Here is a 17,231-nt window from a genome sequence, read left to right as displayed (position 1 = left end):
TTCACTTTGGTATTGATTTTACAGAAAATTCTTCAATTTAAATCTCCTTGTATTGACCACTGGGTGAAATCATCATGTTTCCTTCAAAATTCAAACAAAAAATATCACGCTGAAGGTAATAAGACAACATTTACAATGCATATTAAGACCGGTATATTTGGCAATCAACACAAAATGAACAATTTCTAACAGATTACAAGTAAGTCAAATAAATGTTTATTTAAATTCAATATCAAATGGTAACAGTTTCTTTAAAAATTGTAATGAATATGTACTTAAAAAAATTCTTTTATCATACATGAAAATATTCTGTTTTGATGAAATATGGCCTACTGAATTTCACATAAAAAAATGCCCACTTTTGGGGGCAAAAAAAAAACCAAGCTGGTGCTGTATTTGATTGACACATTAATCAAATAGCATCTGTCTAAATATTACAATAGAGCCTGAGAATAATCCACAAGCAAACACCTGTAGATACACCGATACATGATCACGCAAGGGTAACCATGAATCAATGTTGAGATAAAATTGAACTCAAAAACTATTTATATTCAGACAACCACCCAACCATAAAAAATCAATTTCTTTGAATGACTTATATATGTTGTTCTATATAACACATTGATTTACAAGAATTGCTGCACCAACCTTCTCCTTATTGTCATTGTGCAGGAGAGCTTTGAAAGTGAAATCCACTAGGATATAGATGATCAAAGCAACAGCAAAGATGCTCACACAAGCAGTATGTAAAACAAACTCGCACCAGAACTTGAATCACTTGAGTCACCACATTTTAATGTCAAGCACTTCCCGGACATTGATAACCTCTCAAGAGGGAATGCCATCATACAGCACCTTGGCAAATAAGGTCTTCGACATTCTTCTGCCACCTCCCCCTCCCCTCCCCTCTCAACTCCCTCCATCTCCTCCATCGTTCAAAGATTCCTCACTAACCATCGTCGACCACTAATCGGTGGATTTGGCATTCCACATGGATGGTTCTGCACTGCATCACACATACAAAAATGACTCTCACTCTCTCATTTCACTTTCAACCATTTCCTCTCATCAAATAGGATGGGGTACCTCCAAAGCAGTATACACGTTAAGCCAACATTTTGTGGTTTTCTGTTAATCAAGCCACTTTTCAAAACCTAACTACTGCTATCGTGTGTATATTTCACAAAGCATATTTTTTTCTGAAACTTCCAGAAAACATCAAAAGTTTTTTTGTAATTGAGATTATTTTTCCTTTTGCTAGTGAACATTTTCATTAAATTATGTCAACACTGAGAAACACTTCTTCAAACTTTGTTTCAATGATACCTGAACAGCATAAAATCACAGATACCTCAAAAGGATAAACATCTAAATAAGTGACTTGCATCTCACTTCCATCACATCACAAGCAAAGTAAATCACTAATTGCAACAGAAAGCACTTGCTTTTTACTTAGGAAATCTGAGAAAGCGTAATGCAATGAATTGACCATGCATTTCCATCTCACTCAAAAGAAAAAACATATATTTCAAAAGCCTCATAATGAAAATAATATGCACAATACTACTGTACAGGGAAGCGAGGGTTAAAAACCTTAATATCAGTTTTGTTTCCTTAAACAACGTCTCATGTTACGACTGTAATAGACCCAATGAACTTTGGAAACTATGCCAAAGTCCCAGGAAGAAGAGAAACCAAGGAGACTCAAACATTTCGTGGCAAACCGAAGAATGCTACAACTCACTGCCATTTATTTGTTCAATGACAACAATTCCACCTCGAGGACCCTCTGGCAGCATTCGTTTTGCAGGAGAAACAAACACAGGGCAACTTTCGGGATGAAGGACGAACATGGGGGCGAGACATACTCCTCCCAGTACGCCCTTCCTCAGCGCCACCCATCCCAATCTCAGAAAATTGAGTCTCCACTGGTGCCACACGCAATGACAGGAGTTCCTAACAACACCTCGCCGACATCGACCCTCCACGGTCCACCTTGCGGTCAACTAAAACGCGGTCTGGTGCTTCCTGTGCATCCCTTCCTGGTGTCTTGTCTAATATTGCCTCAGCCAGCTCATCAAATGCTTGACTAATGTTCAAATTCTCCTTAGCTGAAGTCTCCATGAAACGAATCCCATGTTCTCGTGCGATCTAGGACAGCAACAATAACATTATTGTCAGCAATTTTATCCAACTCATTTTAATATGAAGTGATGAAAAAGGTTATTTGATATCATATGAGCAGAGAAAAAGGTTATCTGATGTCATCAAATTAGGAATCCACATACGAGGCATATTCAAAATGTAAAGGTTGTTAGGTGACAATAAAACATATCTGATAGAAAAAGTAGTTATCGATGGTTTTAGTCTCCTACAAATAATCGTCATTCATTTCTAAGCAATTTTCATGACGCTGCACCGGCTTCTTTAATCTCTCAGCATATAGATTTGCCACTTGGGAATTGAACCAGATGGCAATGGCAGTCTTGAGTTCCTCATTGTTTACAAACCATTGCCCACCAAGCCAAGGTTTCAAGTGCAAGAAGCAATGCGGGAAAACAAGCCATCTTCATCTTGGCTATAGCGGTCCGAAAATGCTCACCCATTCAACATTTTGCTCTTTGCGTTGGTCAGCATGCATTTTTGGTACCCATCATGCACGTAATTTGCTATACCTGAGCTTTTCCATAACAACTATGTAAATAGTGATGGGTCCAACCAGCGGAAATTTATCGGCCAGAGCACTAATCATCATTTGTTGATCAGTTCTTGGTCCATTTGTTGAATGATTTCATTGGTCTGGATACTGAGCCTCCCACATAGCTCTTCATCTTGAACATTTGTGTGGCCATTTTTAAGTCTCAACACCATTGTCTAACCTTTCCTTCACACATTTCTGTAGATCCATAAACTAAGCACAACTGCCAATGAATTTGGGCAGCAACAATTTTTGCAGACATTGATATGTGCATTTACCGTGAGGCTAAGGACTACTAAATCAAAACATCAGTGGCTTCTGAAACAATCAATATATGTCGCTACATGCATACAACTTTGATCTGACCTGCCAATCTTTAAATATAAGAAAAGATCCCTTTCCTTTTCGAATATGCCTCGTATATTGAATGTTTGAGGTCTGCCTAATTCAAGAAAATATTTACAGAACAGGCTGTATATGCCCGTCTGACTTTCACTGAAGCTTGCACTTGAGTTTGCATGAACATTCTTTAAATTACTTTTCAAAAGATACAGTGCACAGCATTACTAGTGTGTCACTGGCACACACTATGCATTTTGCTTTTATAAGATTACAGCAGTGGCCTCTTCAGATTATGATGAATGGGGTAAATTAGCAGTCAACATGTTACACATTAATATATGAACAAGGATTTTCTGTCAAATTCCAAATTAAATAATTTCAATTATCTCATCAGATAAGTATGCAATAATAATTTGACTTCAGAAATAAATTCAGACAAACTTAATTGCATGTGAAACAATATCATAATTTTCCTCATTCAAGAAAAACTTCAAACACATTAAAATATCAAACATGGAAGGATGTCTTTATTTTTATGGGCAGATATTAGAGCCTTTTCCATCTTCTTTAGACCAATCGGAAGAATAAAAAATAACAGAGTTAGGAAAAAAAGGGAAAGCGTGGCACTGATGAAACTGACAGAGCCATGGAAGGTGACTGTCGCCATTTATAAATTAAAATGAGAACACTTACCGCTATTCCCCTTTCTGTGCTAACCACTCTCTTGTCTACCATGTCCTTCTTGTTCCCCAAAATCATCTTCTCCACATCCTCATTGGCATGCTGGACATGGGATCAGCAATGTAAAAAAGTTTAACTTTAAAAAACAACACTGTTATTTCACCAGAATGGCATCGTAGAAAAATATTGGGAAATTCCCACATAAAATAGTTTCTAAATATTTTTTGAACTATTTAATGAACCGCACTATTTGATAATAATCCATAATTCAGCAAAATAATTAATAAATGAAACAAAATAGATTGGTTTCAATTTCTTAAGATGACTTCCCGGGCTTCAGCAAGCACTCAACTTATCCAACAGTTCAGTTTCCACGGGAAAATGCCATATCCTTCTATAATTTCAAAATGAGGAGTCAAATATGGCTAAATAACTTATGATAAAAATAATGACTTCAAAATAGTATGTTCATTGCCAAATACATCTTAACTCTACTTCCATCATAATAAACAAATCTGAGGTTGGTTTGATACGCTGCTCATCCATAAAATGTAAAATGTCAGTTTGGGTGCAAAAGCAGAACTCTTAAAACCAAGGTCGAAGAAGGAGAAAACAAAACCATCGCTGGTTTTCTTGATTCTCTGTCTCAAAAAAAAGGAGTGGCCTGCCACCACTTCCTATAGAGTATGCTGTCAAGTAAATGCGATATAAATAGTTCGCCCATCCAAAAATAATTTTTTAACTCTTCTTACTCAATATTTTTTCAATTTAATGATCTATTTCCGGGTTTCCAAAAACCTCCAATTACATTTTACGATAACATTCCTCAATATTCCCAGATATATTTATCACAGAATTTGTCCCTTTTCTCGCTGATTCTATTACATCAGCAAATTAATAGACACTGGCAGCCAATTCTATTGTGACATTGGACAAGGAATGGAAAATTCTAAAAATGATTAATCTACAAACGGAATTTTTATAAGTACTGTATTTTCCTGGGTGACTTATCTATTTTAAAAAATGCCACATTCACTTGTCTTGGACTAAACAGTGGGATAATTCAAGGAATTCCATTAAAAACTTACTCAGTAATACAACTATTTGACCATCCAAAATACATTACCTAATGATAATAGTTTTCAGTAAACTGAATATTTTACTTTTAAACTATATAACTAAATTAGATGCGAGTTTTTTTTGCCTAATTGACACAGACCTGAGACAGCTGTCGACCAAAAGTTAAAATAAATGTAAAGTACCTTCAAATAATGCTGTATCCATATTACTACGAGAGAAATTACAATTTACAAGGCATGACAGACAAACTTTCTGAATACCTATAACCCTGCATTACCTAAGATATCCAATCAGTCTGGCAAGAGAGTGATGGGATTAGAATCCATAATGGTATTTTAATGATTTTCCAAGAGAAATATCAGCCCCACACACACTCACACGCACGTAATTAGGCATGTCAAAACAATGGTGCAGGCTAAGGGGAAAACTAACCTTTTCGAGGACTCAAAAATGCTGGATTTTTAAAAGAGCAAGGTTTTGTGCAATACTGAAATGTACACCATTATTTCTGGGGAATATTCTGAAGAATCATGTAATTTCCAGTAACATTCATAGACAAAATAAATATTATTTTTTTTAATATTTGGCTTCGGGACATTAATGACAGGTGGGTGGTCTAAACAGAGCATTTTCAGCAAATACTATTAGACTACTAATAAAATGAATAAAATTCACTCGCCTGTGTGCTACTCTCAGGATATCAAATACATGGCCATAACATTAGTAAAAATTACAATACAACACTTAAGACCATTGAAAGTAAGTCCCATTTCTTATACCTTTTTCGATAACGACTCTCTATCATATCTGCGATACTTAAAAAATAAAGACAAGAGCAACTTACAAGTAAAAAATTGTGATTTTAAGGCACCATGTTGAAAATTGGAAATAGCAGACAAGACAAGGTAGAAGTTTGTAATGGCTCTTTAAAATAAGGATTTAAGGACATATTCCTGGGAAGAAAAATGTGCAAAATCATATCTTATCACCACTAGAAGATATGCACCTTCTCCCTTAAGCACCATTGATACTTAAAAAAATGTGAGAAATTTGAGTGAAAAATTCATTCATCATCATGATTCGAACTAGGAACTTTCGATTCCCGGCCAACCTTGCTTAACCTTTTTAACGTAAAGCAAACTCTTAATCTCATAGTGTATCAAGTTAGTCTACCCACTGCATGGTATTTGTAACCATGGTTTTTATTTGCTGATATAGTATAAAACAGATATACATCAGATTGCTTTATTTAAGTATAATGTACTTTACCTCATCTATATTCCTCAACCATTTCACAATGTTTTCAAAACTTTTTTCATTTGTAATGTCATAAACAAGCATTATCCCCATTGCTCCTCTGTAATACGATGTTGTGATTGTGTGAAATCTCTCCTGGCCAGCTGTGTCCCTAAAAGAAATAGGAATTCATGAGCTATGCAATTATATACCGCACAAATAAAATATTAACTAACCTAAAATAGAGGAAGACAGCCATTTATCTAATACTGGTTGATCTTCATGCTTTTTTAACCAAAATTTTAGCATATAATTAGCAAAAAGAAGCTTATTTATCATTTTCCTTTATTCCTTGCCATAAAAAGTTCAGCATTGTGAGAATAGAGTTCAAAGATAAATCTTATGCATGCATTATAAAAAATGGAGGTTTAAATAACTACATGCATAGAAAATTGAAATCATTGAAGTACTGCAGGAATCATTAAAAATACATTATTATTCAAATTTAACGAAACTTATTATAAACTTACCATATTTGTAATTTGATTTTCTTCCCACGAAGTTCGACTGTTTTAATTTTGAAGTCAATTCCTAAAAGTACATAAGGGAGCAGCTCTTGAGATTGTTTATACAAGAATTTTTTCATGTTAGGAATAAATAACAGAAACATTTTACACACCCAATTATCACATTAATTAATATTAGCCCAATGCATTTGTAATGACTGCTTTTAAGTGTACCTTGAATTGACAATAGAAGACAATGAAAAAAGGAACCTTTCCTGAATTATATACTCTGAAAAAAAATGATATGCAATGCACTCTACTTGACGTCTACCATTTGTTCAAATCAGTAACAAAAATTATCTTATTTTTTACACCTGCTTTTACCTTTTTCACATAGAAATCTGAGGCCCAATAGTACATTTTACCCTACCACAAACTGCAACCCAATATCTTTTCAAAAATTACACTACTTTCCAAGAGAACTGTGATAAGTGATTTGGTAGTTTAATCAGGTTTCCTTGTTCATGGAATAATGTATTAACCTCATGTCTCCAACACTGTTACAATAAGAAGATGGGGCAGAGACTACTAATTTATTTCTTGTCGATGAAATGTGATTGGGAAGTACAATTTTTGTACTTTCAAAACTATAATTCCTTACAACCTAAGACAGTAGAAGGAAGAGGATGTCAATTTTAAAATTTCATACGAGGACCCTATATTACTGGGGTTTAAAAAACCACAACAGTATAAAAGTGCCTGAAGAGAACTTCCAGATATTTAATTTTATGTACCTATCCAAAATAAGGGCATTACGATAAAATGTGGAATCACAAAAACTGCCTAATGTGAAGTGGTGTAACTCCTGAAGCAAATTCACTAATCCACACAAAATAAGAAGGCTATTACTGACTGCAGCCCTAAATTGACATTCTGAGATCTGACAAATTACGTATTTATTTGACATCAAGCAGGAGCCATTTTCATAGATAAGTTTCATTTCCACTACTGTAATTTTATTTTTTTGCGGTATTTATTGAATTGTAATGTGATGCTCAATATCTGTATAATAATTATTAACATAATTATTTTGCTTTGCCATTACATTTTGTAAAAATAAATGGTAAGATAAGCACTTGGAAGAGGTCTTAACAACACCCCGGGATAACGATTTCAGCAACTGATGCATGTGGATTTTATTCATGCATGTAGGTGTAACCTATTATGAAATGGTAATTTCAACATTATGTTCATGTCTAGTCATTGATTATACATCAATCAGCATCTACCATAACAATTCTATCAGAACAGTAGATAGGGATAATCAACTGCTGTGAAGTTGTGGTGTTGCCTCTGAATAAATTTAAAATGCCTCTGATATAATTGAACATGATATTGTGCTCACATGATACTAGTTGCGAGAAAATGAATTTTTCACGAGCAAACAGTGTGACTTCGGCTGACAGATTGTATATATATATAATATATGTATATATAACATAAAACCACATACTTTACTTTAAGGCGATAATGCACTTAAATATTTTAAATTGATTTGTTCCATTCCTCACTCAGAAGAATTATTTTGCAATGCTATTGGCGGATACTGTCCTGTTAAAACCGATTGCGAATATGGAGGAAATAAAATGCCAAATTCGACTAGGTAAATTTTGTACTTGATAGAAACATGCCACAATGAATATAAGCAGGCATGTCCATGGTGCTGAAGTTGTTAGCATATCTACCTACAAACCGGCGCGCAGTATTTCACAAAATTAAACGAAAAGAAAATTTTTAACAAGAAACACGTGTGAGGTGCAACATATCGCTTATTCTACCAGCGATTAGGCCGACCTGATGCGCATTTGGGTCAATTGATTCAAACAATCGTCGGAAATTTTGGGCCCAGTTATTTATGCCTGTCATCTTGATTTAATATTTCGCTCTCTTCGACTAAACCGAGACAAAATAATCTCAAACAAAACGTCATTATTCAACAACCTATAAGTTATCTCTAAAAAAAAATACGAGGTCAAAACAAATCGCGAGGTCCATTTTAGATTATCCATGAAAATACATCCGCTAGTGGATAGGCTAATTATTCTACAATGATCCAGCATATTCATTCTGACATGAGAATGAAAACCGCAATAATAAATCATTCAATCCTGTTAACATTTTACCTAGATGAATCACACAGACGAAATATTTTGCTGTCATACAGTTAAAAACCAGTAAAATCCTCTCCATAGTAATTTCAATGACAAATAACACGTTCACTGTAATTTTTTAAGACGACAGAGGATAGTCTTTAGAAGAAACCGCCCTAGAGCCCAGTAAATTAACAACACTTACATTCTGAAAGATAAGCTGCGGAAAGTAACTCACCTATAGTAGATATAAACGTTGACGTAAATGCATCATCGGAAAACCTAAACAATATACAAGTCTTTCCCACTCCCGAATCGCCGATAAGGAGCAGCTTAAACAACAAATCGTACGTCTTCTTCGCCATTTTCCTTCTTTCGCCCCTGTTCGCCCCCTTGCTCCAGCGACTCACAGCAGAGTTGCCAGATGACCGAAATGAAATTTCATTTAGGTGTTGTCTGCCGATGCGTACACTTGACTTGATTAAATCATTACATTTTTTGTTCATTTTCATTACCAGTTATAGGGGACCCTATGAACGTTATTTTTTTAATTTTTACATGCATGAAAGTGGAGAATAGAGGGAATTTTAATTTATTTTATCATTTAATTGGTAGAGTGGTCAATTAATCTTGAAATCAGTCCTACTCCTGGACAATACTTCCTTTCATTCTGGAGTTTTTAGGACTTCAGTTTGAGCGAAAATCTGCCTTCTTAATTTTATGTTGACAGATTCTTAATAATTACAGTATATTCGCGATTTTCACTCATAAAAGTCTAATATTATCGTACAAGCACACCAAGTCAAGAAATTTCTGCGAGTGCTTAGCGTATGTTTTGAGAAAACGGGCATTTTAAATTCTTATTACTGTTACAGTTAGTAGCCAGACTTTATGGTCTACTTTTGGGCTAGCATACTTTTTCGCTACCATTTACCTCTGGGTTGAATCTCCTTTTCATGCAGATTTTTTTCATCTGTCCGTGCGATATTATCAGCATCAAAATTCTTTTGCATGATAATATTTCTGAAGTAAAGTTACCGTATCCTTTCAAAAACACGGCATTAATGTGATGTAATAATGATCACAGATGCGTGTGTCCATATCTAGAAGAGCTACGAACTATTTCAAAATTGAACCAGCTTTCACAGGAATTCCCAAATGCAATTTTCTTTAGGATTCTATTTTTTTAATAGTTTAAAAAGTTTATATGAGGAAAAAAGATCACACGATTATTTAGATATTTCGTTGAGTTTTTCCATGGAACGTTATTTCACTCAGAAATTACATTGTTTTAAATTCACTTGAACCCCAAGAAGTAATAATTTGGACATAAACTACAAAACTATGTCAACTGAATTTCTTTATATAAATGGAATGGGAACATTTATTTGTCATATACAGGTTTATTGATTGTTTCCGAAAGATAAAATAAAGGTTGGCGTTTGGAACTTCTTAATTTAAAATTAGTCATGTTGGTAAGGAAAAATACAACACGCGATAAGAATTCTCCCGGACACACTGCAAAACAGACGTGTGTCGTGTCGCACCAGTATCGTACGGTGGCGGGCGAAATGTAATGGTAGAGCTGAGGTCTTAATTTCCACATCTTAGGGTAGGATATGTGTAGTTATCCGGATATTTGTCCTCTCGTTTGATTGAAAATGGAAAACAAAATCCTAGTATCAGAAAAAGAAGATAGTAATAGCAAAATAGAGAAAACGGAGGTTAAATTATTGTGGTATGATATTAGCGGTCTTAGTACAACCACACAGTTTTTTCTTTGCTGTGTAGGAGTATTCGTGTTTTATTTGCTTTATGGATATTTACAGGTAAATTATTAATCCTGATTGTATATATATTTGTCTTTTACCGTTGTAATATCATAATGAATCTTTTTTCTTAGGAGCTTATATTTACTTTAGACGGATTCAAACCTTATGGCTGGTATTTAACATTGGTTCAATTCGCTTGTTATACAACATTCGCCTGGACTGAACGAAAACTGCAATGTTCCCAAACAAGGAAGTAAGTATCTCCTCTCATTTATGTTCATTGTGTATTAACTTAATGCCTGCTAATTGATTTGAATACTGCTATATAATCGATTTAATGCGGCTTTTACCTTCCTTGTAGGATACCAATGAAGACCTACCTTCTACTTGCTTTGCTCACGCTAGGTACCATGGGCTTTTCCAACTCATCCTTAGGTTATCTCAACTATCCCACACAAGTCATTTTTAAGTGTTGTAAACTCATACCAGTATTAATCGGGAGTATTTTAATCCAGGGAAAGCGCTATGGAATAATTGACTTCGTGGCGGCAACATGCATGTGTCTTGGATTATCCTTGTTTACTCTGGCTGATAGCATGGTGTCACCTAACTTCAATTTATTAGGTAATGTTGTTTAATTTCAGTTAATGGCTCCGATTTGATCATTAATAGTGTTTTTGTTTATATTATACGGTATAAGATAGCAGCAAAACACTTTTCTTAAATCGAAAAAATCATTTTTGTCTCATTTTACCGCAATGTCTTTCATGGCAGGGAATTTCCGTTTAAGAAAACCTACTACATACCTTTTCCATCAACTCAATAACACCCCTATGATGCTACGGTAGTGCTTTCACACAATCAGTAGAAAAAAGTGGCTTTCTATGGAACCTTCTCTTTAAAGGGAGCAATGTCTCCTATTTAAAAAAAAGTGGCAAATCAGAAGATTACATATACTGAAATTAATTAGTATTTTTTTCAAGCAACTACAAATAAAAATTCATACTTGCCTTATTTCAGTTGGATGTGTAGTGAATTTTCAATTCCCCATTTCCTCTTACAGATATTGTACATTATCTAAATGGAGATAAATGTATGCCTTTGTCAGGGTCGCAAGTCATAATCATATTCTATCCCAGAAATATTTTACTTTGCTATTTCAATCGAATATTTTTATTTGAAGCATACTGCCTTGCATTAGTCATTTATATAAAATTACTCTGATTCGAGGACAAAAAAGTTTTATTTTTAGTTTTGACTCCCTACCAATGCAAAAAAATATCTGTGCTAAGAGAAAAACGTATAAATTACTCCTGCAATGCCCATAAATACAGTGGACAAATTTTAGTTTTCGATTGTTACAATTAAAAAATAGAAATTGCAAATGCCACAAGATACAGGTAAACAAGAGATCAAAAAATACTTATGTAAACGTTATCTTCAAAGAAAGTCCATTCATGTAGCACTGATTTGCCTAATTATTTATTTTATAAATTAGTGTACTGGCCTCAGTGGAGGTGAGGATTTGTCCTTACCTACCAACTCCAATTCGATTCTCACCTAGGGCTTGGGGTGTTTTAAATTGTGTCTGTTGTTACTCATTGTATTGGTAAAAGTTTTATGTAAAGACGAAAAGTGGTTTTCGGGTCAATACTAAATAGTGAAAATATAATGATGAAAAAACTATATTGGTTTTGATGCACAGGAATTAAAAAAAAAAAGAAAACACTCCTCGGGGACCTAACTAGACGAACGACTATCGAAGGTGCATTGAAGAAACTAAAATGACTGATAAAACAATAAATTGTTAATATTTAATGTTTAGCTTGTTTTTGAACATTTCTAGTTCTGCTGATAGTTTGCTTTGGCTTTATAATATGAAATTGATGGTTGGGGCCTATAGTTTGTGATATTCTAATCACTAATAAGCCACAGGGTTTATGTTTCCGCATAAATGCAAAAACATGAACACTAGCCATCATTTTACAACAGTATTTAAATCTTTACATAGTTTATATGACATGTTCATATGAAGTTAAAGCACAGTGAAATAGTTTACAAACTCTCGTTTTCAGGTGTCTTCATGATTAGCAGTGCCCTAGTATGTGATGCTGCAATTGGAAATGTACAAGAGAAGTCAATGAAAGCACATAAAGCAGCCAACAATGAGGTAGTTGTGTACTCGTATGCAATTGGTTTTGTGTACTTGTTCGTCATAATGCTGATTACTGGAGATTTGCAGAGAGGCATTACATTTTTCTCCAAGGTGAGATAATCAGGTCAAATCTGCTTCTGCAATCTTCATCTTCCGAGGAGAGAATGGAGTGAGGTCATGCTGTGGATTTTGGTTTTGATATTCCCAACCATGACTAAGGCAAGGACTGGAGATCTTTCATTGAAAAATGTGTAAAGAAGGTGATTTTAAGGTGTTTTCTTACCATATCACACTACCTGAAATTTCATACCAGGAAACATCCCGCAATTAATTTGGGAAGGTTAGAGAGAAACACCACCTCCATCAGTGTACTCATTATCAAAGAGTGGAAAGGGTTCAGAGCTAAACTTTCTATGCTGTGAAAGGGCAAGACTTTTGAGTTGTGTTTGAAAAAACACCAAATATTCTACCACTGGTATCCAGTTCCAGTAATTTGGCATAAGTACACCTCACTATATACCATACCTGTAATATTACAGTTGAATTGATACAGTAATTTGTCAGTATAGATACATAAATTTTAACATCTGGCAACTGAGAGGACTTCAGACCAAGAACTATCTAAAAGTATCAATTGTTTTCTCGAGTCTTTAAACAGCAACAAAATTCATTCTTGAAATGGGGTTCAAATCTGTAACCTTCTGCTTATCCAGTATGACCAAAGTTAAGTGAATATATTTAGCCATTACAACTGAAACTAGTCTTTTCAGAAGTCAGGATCTCACTTGGAAATTAAGTTCAAGTTACCTTTGCTTCAAACTATCTGGACTAAAATTTTTTCAAGATATTTCATTGCACAGGGCACACAAAAATGATTGTTAAACCAACGTGGCTACTGCACATCAAAAAGATTTGGGATTTGAGACAGTCAGTGGGAGGTCTCTTCTTTCACTTAAAAGTATGAAAATTCCTAATTCGCTATCGGCAAAACCTGATATTATATTCATTGTTGTGCTGTTGGTTGCCATATTCACAGGATAATCTATATTTTACAGGTTGGTCATCATCTCACTAAACATTACTTTTCTAATTTTGTTGTCCCACATTTCTCGAAGAATTTATCATTTATTAATTCTTAAAATCATTTTCTGTTTGAATGGTATTCCTAAAAGAACTGCTTGGGCCAATAAGGGTATGTGAAAGTTTTACCTTGGGGAGGGTGGGTAGAGATAGATGAGGTTAATTACCATCAAAGATAAGAATATCTGAAGTTTTGTTGAATTTGTAATTGATGATAATGCACACACACCCTCTCGTGAAAAGGCTGTGTGTTAATACCATCTTTACTTTAATTTCTTGTTCTCTCTGTATAATGTATACTTAAGTTAGATTGGCTCCATTTACAAAGAAGGTGCAATCTATGGCCTCTTCTCAAACGTCTCCCAGTAATAAATATATAAATTAGGCCTCATAGCTCCATATATCTCACATTTGGTCAAAGTGTTATAGATTGTGACTGGGAGCTATTTAACCACTGCAAGAGACATGGACAAACAAAAAAGAGGAAAGAATAACAAGGAAATCAGTCATACATTGTCATAATGAGTAGGTCAACCACGGAAACTTTTTTCTGCTTTGAATCCACGCCCTTCTACCTTCCCCACTAGTTTTCTGTTTGTCTTATATCCTTTCAATCCTTTTTCTCAATACCTATATCCATGTATTTGTACACTGATTTGATAAAAATGCTGCATATTTAAGTGCCATTTACAGTCAAAAAGACATTAAAAAAAATAATTATGATCATTCTAATGCCTTCATACTTTCTGTACTGACTTGGCAACCTTTCATAAAGCAAGTTCTTTATGGTGGCACTCAATAAAAGTATTGTTATCTTATACTTATTGAATTTAGTATAATGCATAATCAGTAAAGGAATGCTATGAAACAGTTTTGAAATTTTGATTTACCTCTAAAAGTATGTATTAATTTTTCCTGATCCATTAGCATCCATGGGAAACTTATGGCTATGGACTTATGTTTTCCATCACTGGATATTTTGGGTTGCAAGTGGTGCTAACTCTTGTCCGAACCTGTGGTGCTTTTGCAGCTGCTACTGTCACAACCTGCAGAAAAGCTGTTACAATCATCATATCATTCTTATTCTTTCAGAAGCCATTTACATTCCAGTAAGTAGATATTCTTTGTCAAAAACATTCAGAAACTCTTGCACATACATTGAAAGTAAGCTTCCAAGTTTATGGCCTATGAAAAATTTTAAGGAAGAATGGCCATGCTAAGCCTATTAATTGTATTGCATTAGATTGTAGTAATAACACTATCTAGTGTAAGCACCTAGTATCCTTCATTTTCATTGAGAAATCAATTTATTTTCAGTGATTTTCATTTCAATGTTATTTGTTCATGTATTAGTGTAAATAGTTGAAAAATAAATATTACCTATCCTTGGATCTGAGAGATTCCTGATCTAGGTTTGTTTGTAATTTCAGCCAAAGCTTTTCAGAATAATCTTGGAGGGGGCATTTCAATGTCAGGCAACACTACAAAAGGAATATTGAACAACTTTTAATTCTACCTCATAGAACCTAGTTTTTGCTACTCTTAATAGGGAGAATTCAAATCTTCCTCAGTACAAGCAATATTGCACAATTTCAAGTATTCAGTGATTTTATAAATCAATAAATTTATTGGGCTAACATGGAAATTTTAAGAGAATGTTGTGATCAAACTTCGGTGAATACCTTGATGAGGCACTCGTGTCTGGGTCTGAAAAATATTAGGCTTCTAATTAGACCATGCAGAACTTTCCAGAGTATTTGAAGGTTTTGCCTTGGATATCTAGATTCGAATGGTCAAGATGAATCAAAATACCAATTACAAAGTACGTTTGGAAAATCAACTAAAATTATAAATTCTTATTATTGCAGGTATGTGTGGTCTGGATTGCTCGTAGTCTTGGGCATTTACCTCAACATCTACAGCAAAAATCAAGACAAGATTAACATAAAATTGTACTTAAATTATTTGGAAGATCTTCTCCTCAAGCCTTGTAGACGCATTAGGCTTGCAAGGCAAAAAGAATCAAAGAAGTTACTGAGCAATGTGTAATTTTATAGTTACAAATTTTCCTGTATTATGTATTGATGTTTAAAAAGATATTACCTATATGTATAGAATATTTTGTGATTTTTGTTATCAATTATATGATAAAATGTTATTATAATTTATATCTCTACTTCTTTATTTATAAGAAAACCAGAACTATTTTTTAAGGTAATCTACTGGTTAAGGGAGGTTTTGGATTAACACAATTACCAAATAAATATCTCCTAACTAAACACCACACCACATCTTACTCTACAAAAAGTCCATCTCTGTGTACTTCCTTCTTCCCTTCATCCCATCCAACATCCCTGTCCCATTCCTGCCCTTTCCTCGTTTGCTTAACATTCTCCCCTCTATTACTGTCTTCAATATCCCACTGCTAATCAAAATGCTTACCATAACTATAATGATGATGAAATAGTACAAAAGATAACCCTGGGGAAGTTCTTTGGAACAACTCAATAAAATATAAAAATCTTAGGTACATCTAAAGGATGGAAATTCCATGCTGTATTGTGAAAGCAATGTAAAAAGTATGTTAAGGAATATGCTGTTATTGTAAGTGGTCACATTGAAGTCCATGATGACTTTATTTTGAGCAATCAAATGTTCAATTGAGAACTAAACTTGCCTAGATATTATTAACATAATCAGCTGAATGAAATGTGCTAAAATGTAGAAGAATGTATTTTGAATACATGATTCTTAGATGAAGTTCTGTGGGTCTAAAAACATACTACTTTATCATGAATTTCTATAAAATCATTAACACAGTAATCAACCCTATGGTTAGTTTGGTAGGTGATGGTAGAGTTCATCCAATACTAAGCCCAACAGCATGTCAAATTCACACATCAGGGTGGGGGCCAGATCCTTTCCTTGTGCTGTTACACACCACATTAAATGTGGTTTATTGCAGTTTCTCAGAAAGTCCTGGTATCCAAAAATCACATTTGACAAGCAAGGCCAAGTTGAACACGGTTCAACCTAGCCGTGGCTTAGTTAACTGGCAAGCCATATGGACCATTCCGAATTACAACACCAACCTAAGAGCCTACAAAACACACAAGCAGGACAGAGTGATGTGGAGCAGGCTGGATATGGCCTTTAATGGGTTGCAGCAAATGGATAGCCTGCCGCATAAATAAATGAAACTGCAGGAAACCAAAAATGAATCAAATGTCTGGGTCCTCCTCAGCACCCTGTATTATATGAACAGTTTCAACATTGCTTTTTTTGTTCAGAAAAATCACAGAATTTTTTGCATATTCTCTGACTTGCATGACACATTTTACTTTCCCTCAACTGTACCTATCCGGCAAAACCATTCATTGCAGAAAAGGGCCAAACCTTAAAAAAAATGCATTACTTTTTGAGACGAAAATGATGATCAAGTTGAAATAAATTCATAAGCATTTTAAGTGTTCAAGGAGTATTCCAGGACATCTTTCTTGAAATCAGCCACCAGATAGTTTTCTATAG

The 17,231-nt window shown here is 34.4% G+C and overlaps 2 protein-coding genes across 2 annotated transcripts; one reads left to right on the top strand and one right to left on the bottom strand.

The window, feature by feature from the left end:
* Window positions 1–147: 147 nt before the first annotated feature.
* Window positions 148–9,097, bottom strand: Rab10 (RAS oncogene family member Rab10). The gene is made up of 5 exons (XM_071595255.1): window positions 8,935–9,097; window positions 6,571–6,631; window positions 6,074–6,212; window positions 3,737–3,826; window positions 148–2,154 (listed from the first exon to the last, which is right to left on the bottom strand). The coding sequence occupies exons 1-5, from the start codon at window positions 9,059–9,061 to the stop codon at window positions 1,960–1,962; spliced, it is 612 nt and encodes a 203-aa protein (XP_071451356.1). The 5' UTR covers window positions 9,062–9,097; the 3' UTR covers window positions 148–1,959.
* Window positions 9,098–9,422: 325 nt separating this feature from the next.
* Papst2 (PAPS transporter 2) lies at window positions 9,423–15,871 on the top strand. The gene is made up of 6 exons (XM_071595024.1): window positions 9,423–10,525; window positions 10,600–10,721; window positions 10,830–11,092; window positions 12,544–12,734; window positions 14,631–14,812; window positions 15,572–15,871. The coding sequence occupies exons 1-6, from the start codon at window positions 10,358–10,360 to the stop codon at window positions 15,750–15,752; spliced, it is 1,107 nt and encodes a 368-aa protein (XP_071451125.1). The 5' UTR covers window positions 9,423–10,357; the 3' UTR covers window positions 15,753–15,871.
* The last annotated feature ends 1,360 nt before the right edge of the window (window positions 15,872–17,231 follow it).

This window comes from Hetaerina americana, unplaced genomic scaffold, assembly GCF_022747635.1.
Source record: "Hetaerina americana unplaced genomic scaffold, ioHetAmer1.1.p SCAF_7, whole genome shotgun sequence".
Taxonomy (NCBI): Eukaryota; Metazoa; Arthropoda; class Insecta; order Odonata; family Calopterygidae; genus Hetaerina; species Hetaerina americana.
The sequence above is the reverse complement of the archived record's forward strand: the minus strand, read 5'-3'. Positions and strand labels throughout refer to the sequence as shown.

Bases quoted from the DNA above. Each gene is read 5' to 3' on its own strand.
- Rab10 (XM_071595255.1), bottom strand. From the start codon at position 9,061: ATGGCGAAGAAGACGTACGATTTGTTGTTTAAGCTGCTCCTTATCGGC. The intron at 6,213-6,570 runs GTAAGTTTATAA...TATTTCTTTTAG, and splicing joins AAAATCAAATTACAAATATG to GGACACAGCTGGCCAGGAGA. The intron at 2,155-3,736 runs GTAAGTGTTCTC...TTGCTGTCCTAG, and splicing joins GCACAGAAAGGGGAATAGCG to ATCGCACGAGAACATGGGAT.
- Papst2 (XM_071595024.1), top strand. From the start codon at position 10,358: ATGGAAAACAAAATCCTAGTATCAGAAAAAGAAGATAGTAATAGCAAA. The intron at 10,722-10,829 runs GTAAGTATCTCC...CCTTCCTTGTAG, and splicing joins CAATGTTCCCAAACAAGGAA to GATACCAATGAAGACCTACC. The intron at 12,735-14,630 runs GTGAGATAATCA...CTGATCCATTAG, and splicing joins GCATTACATTTTTCTCCAAG to CATCCATGGGAAACTTATGG.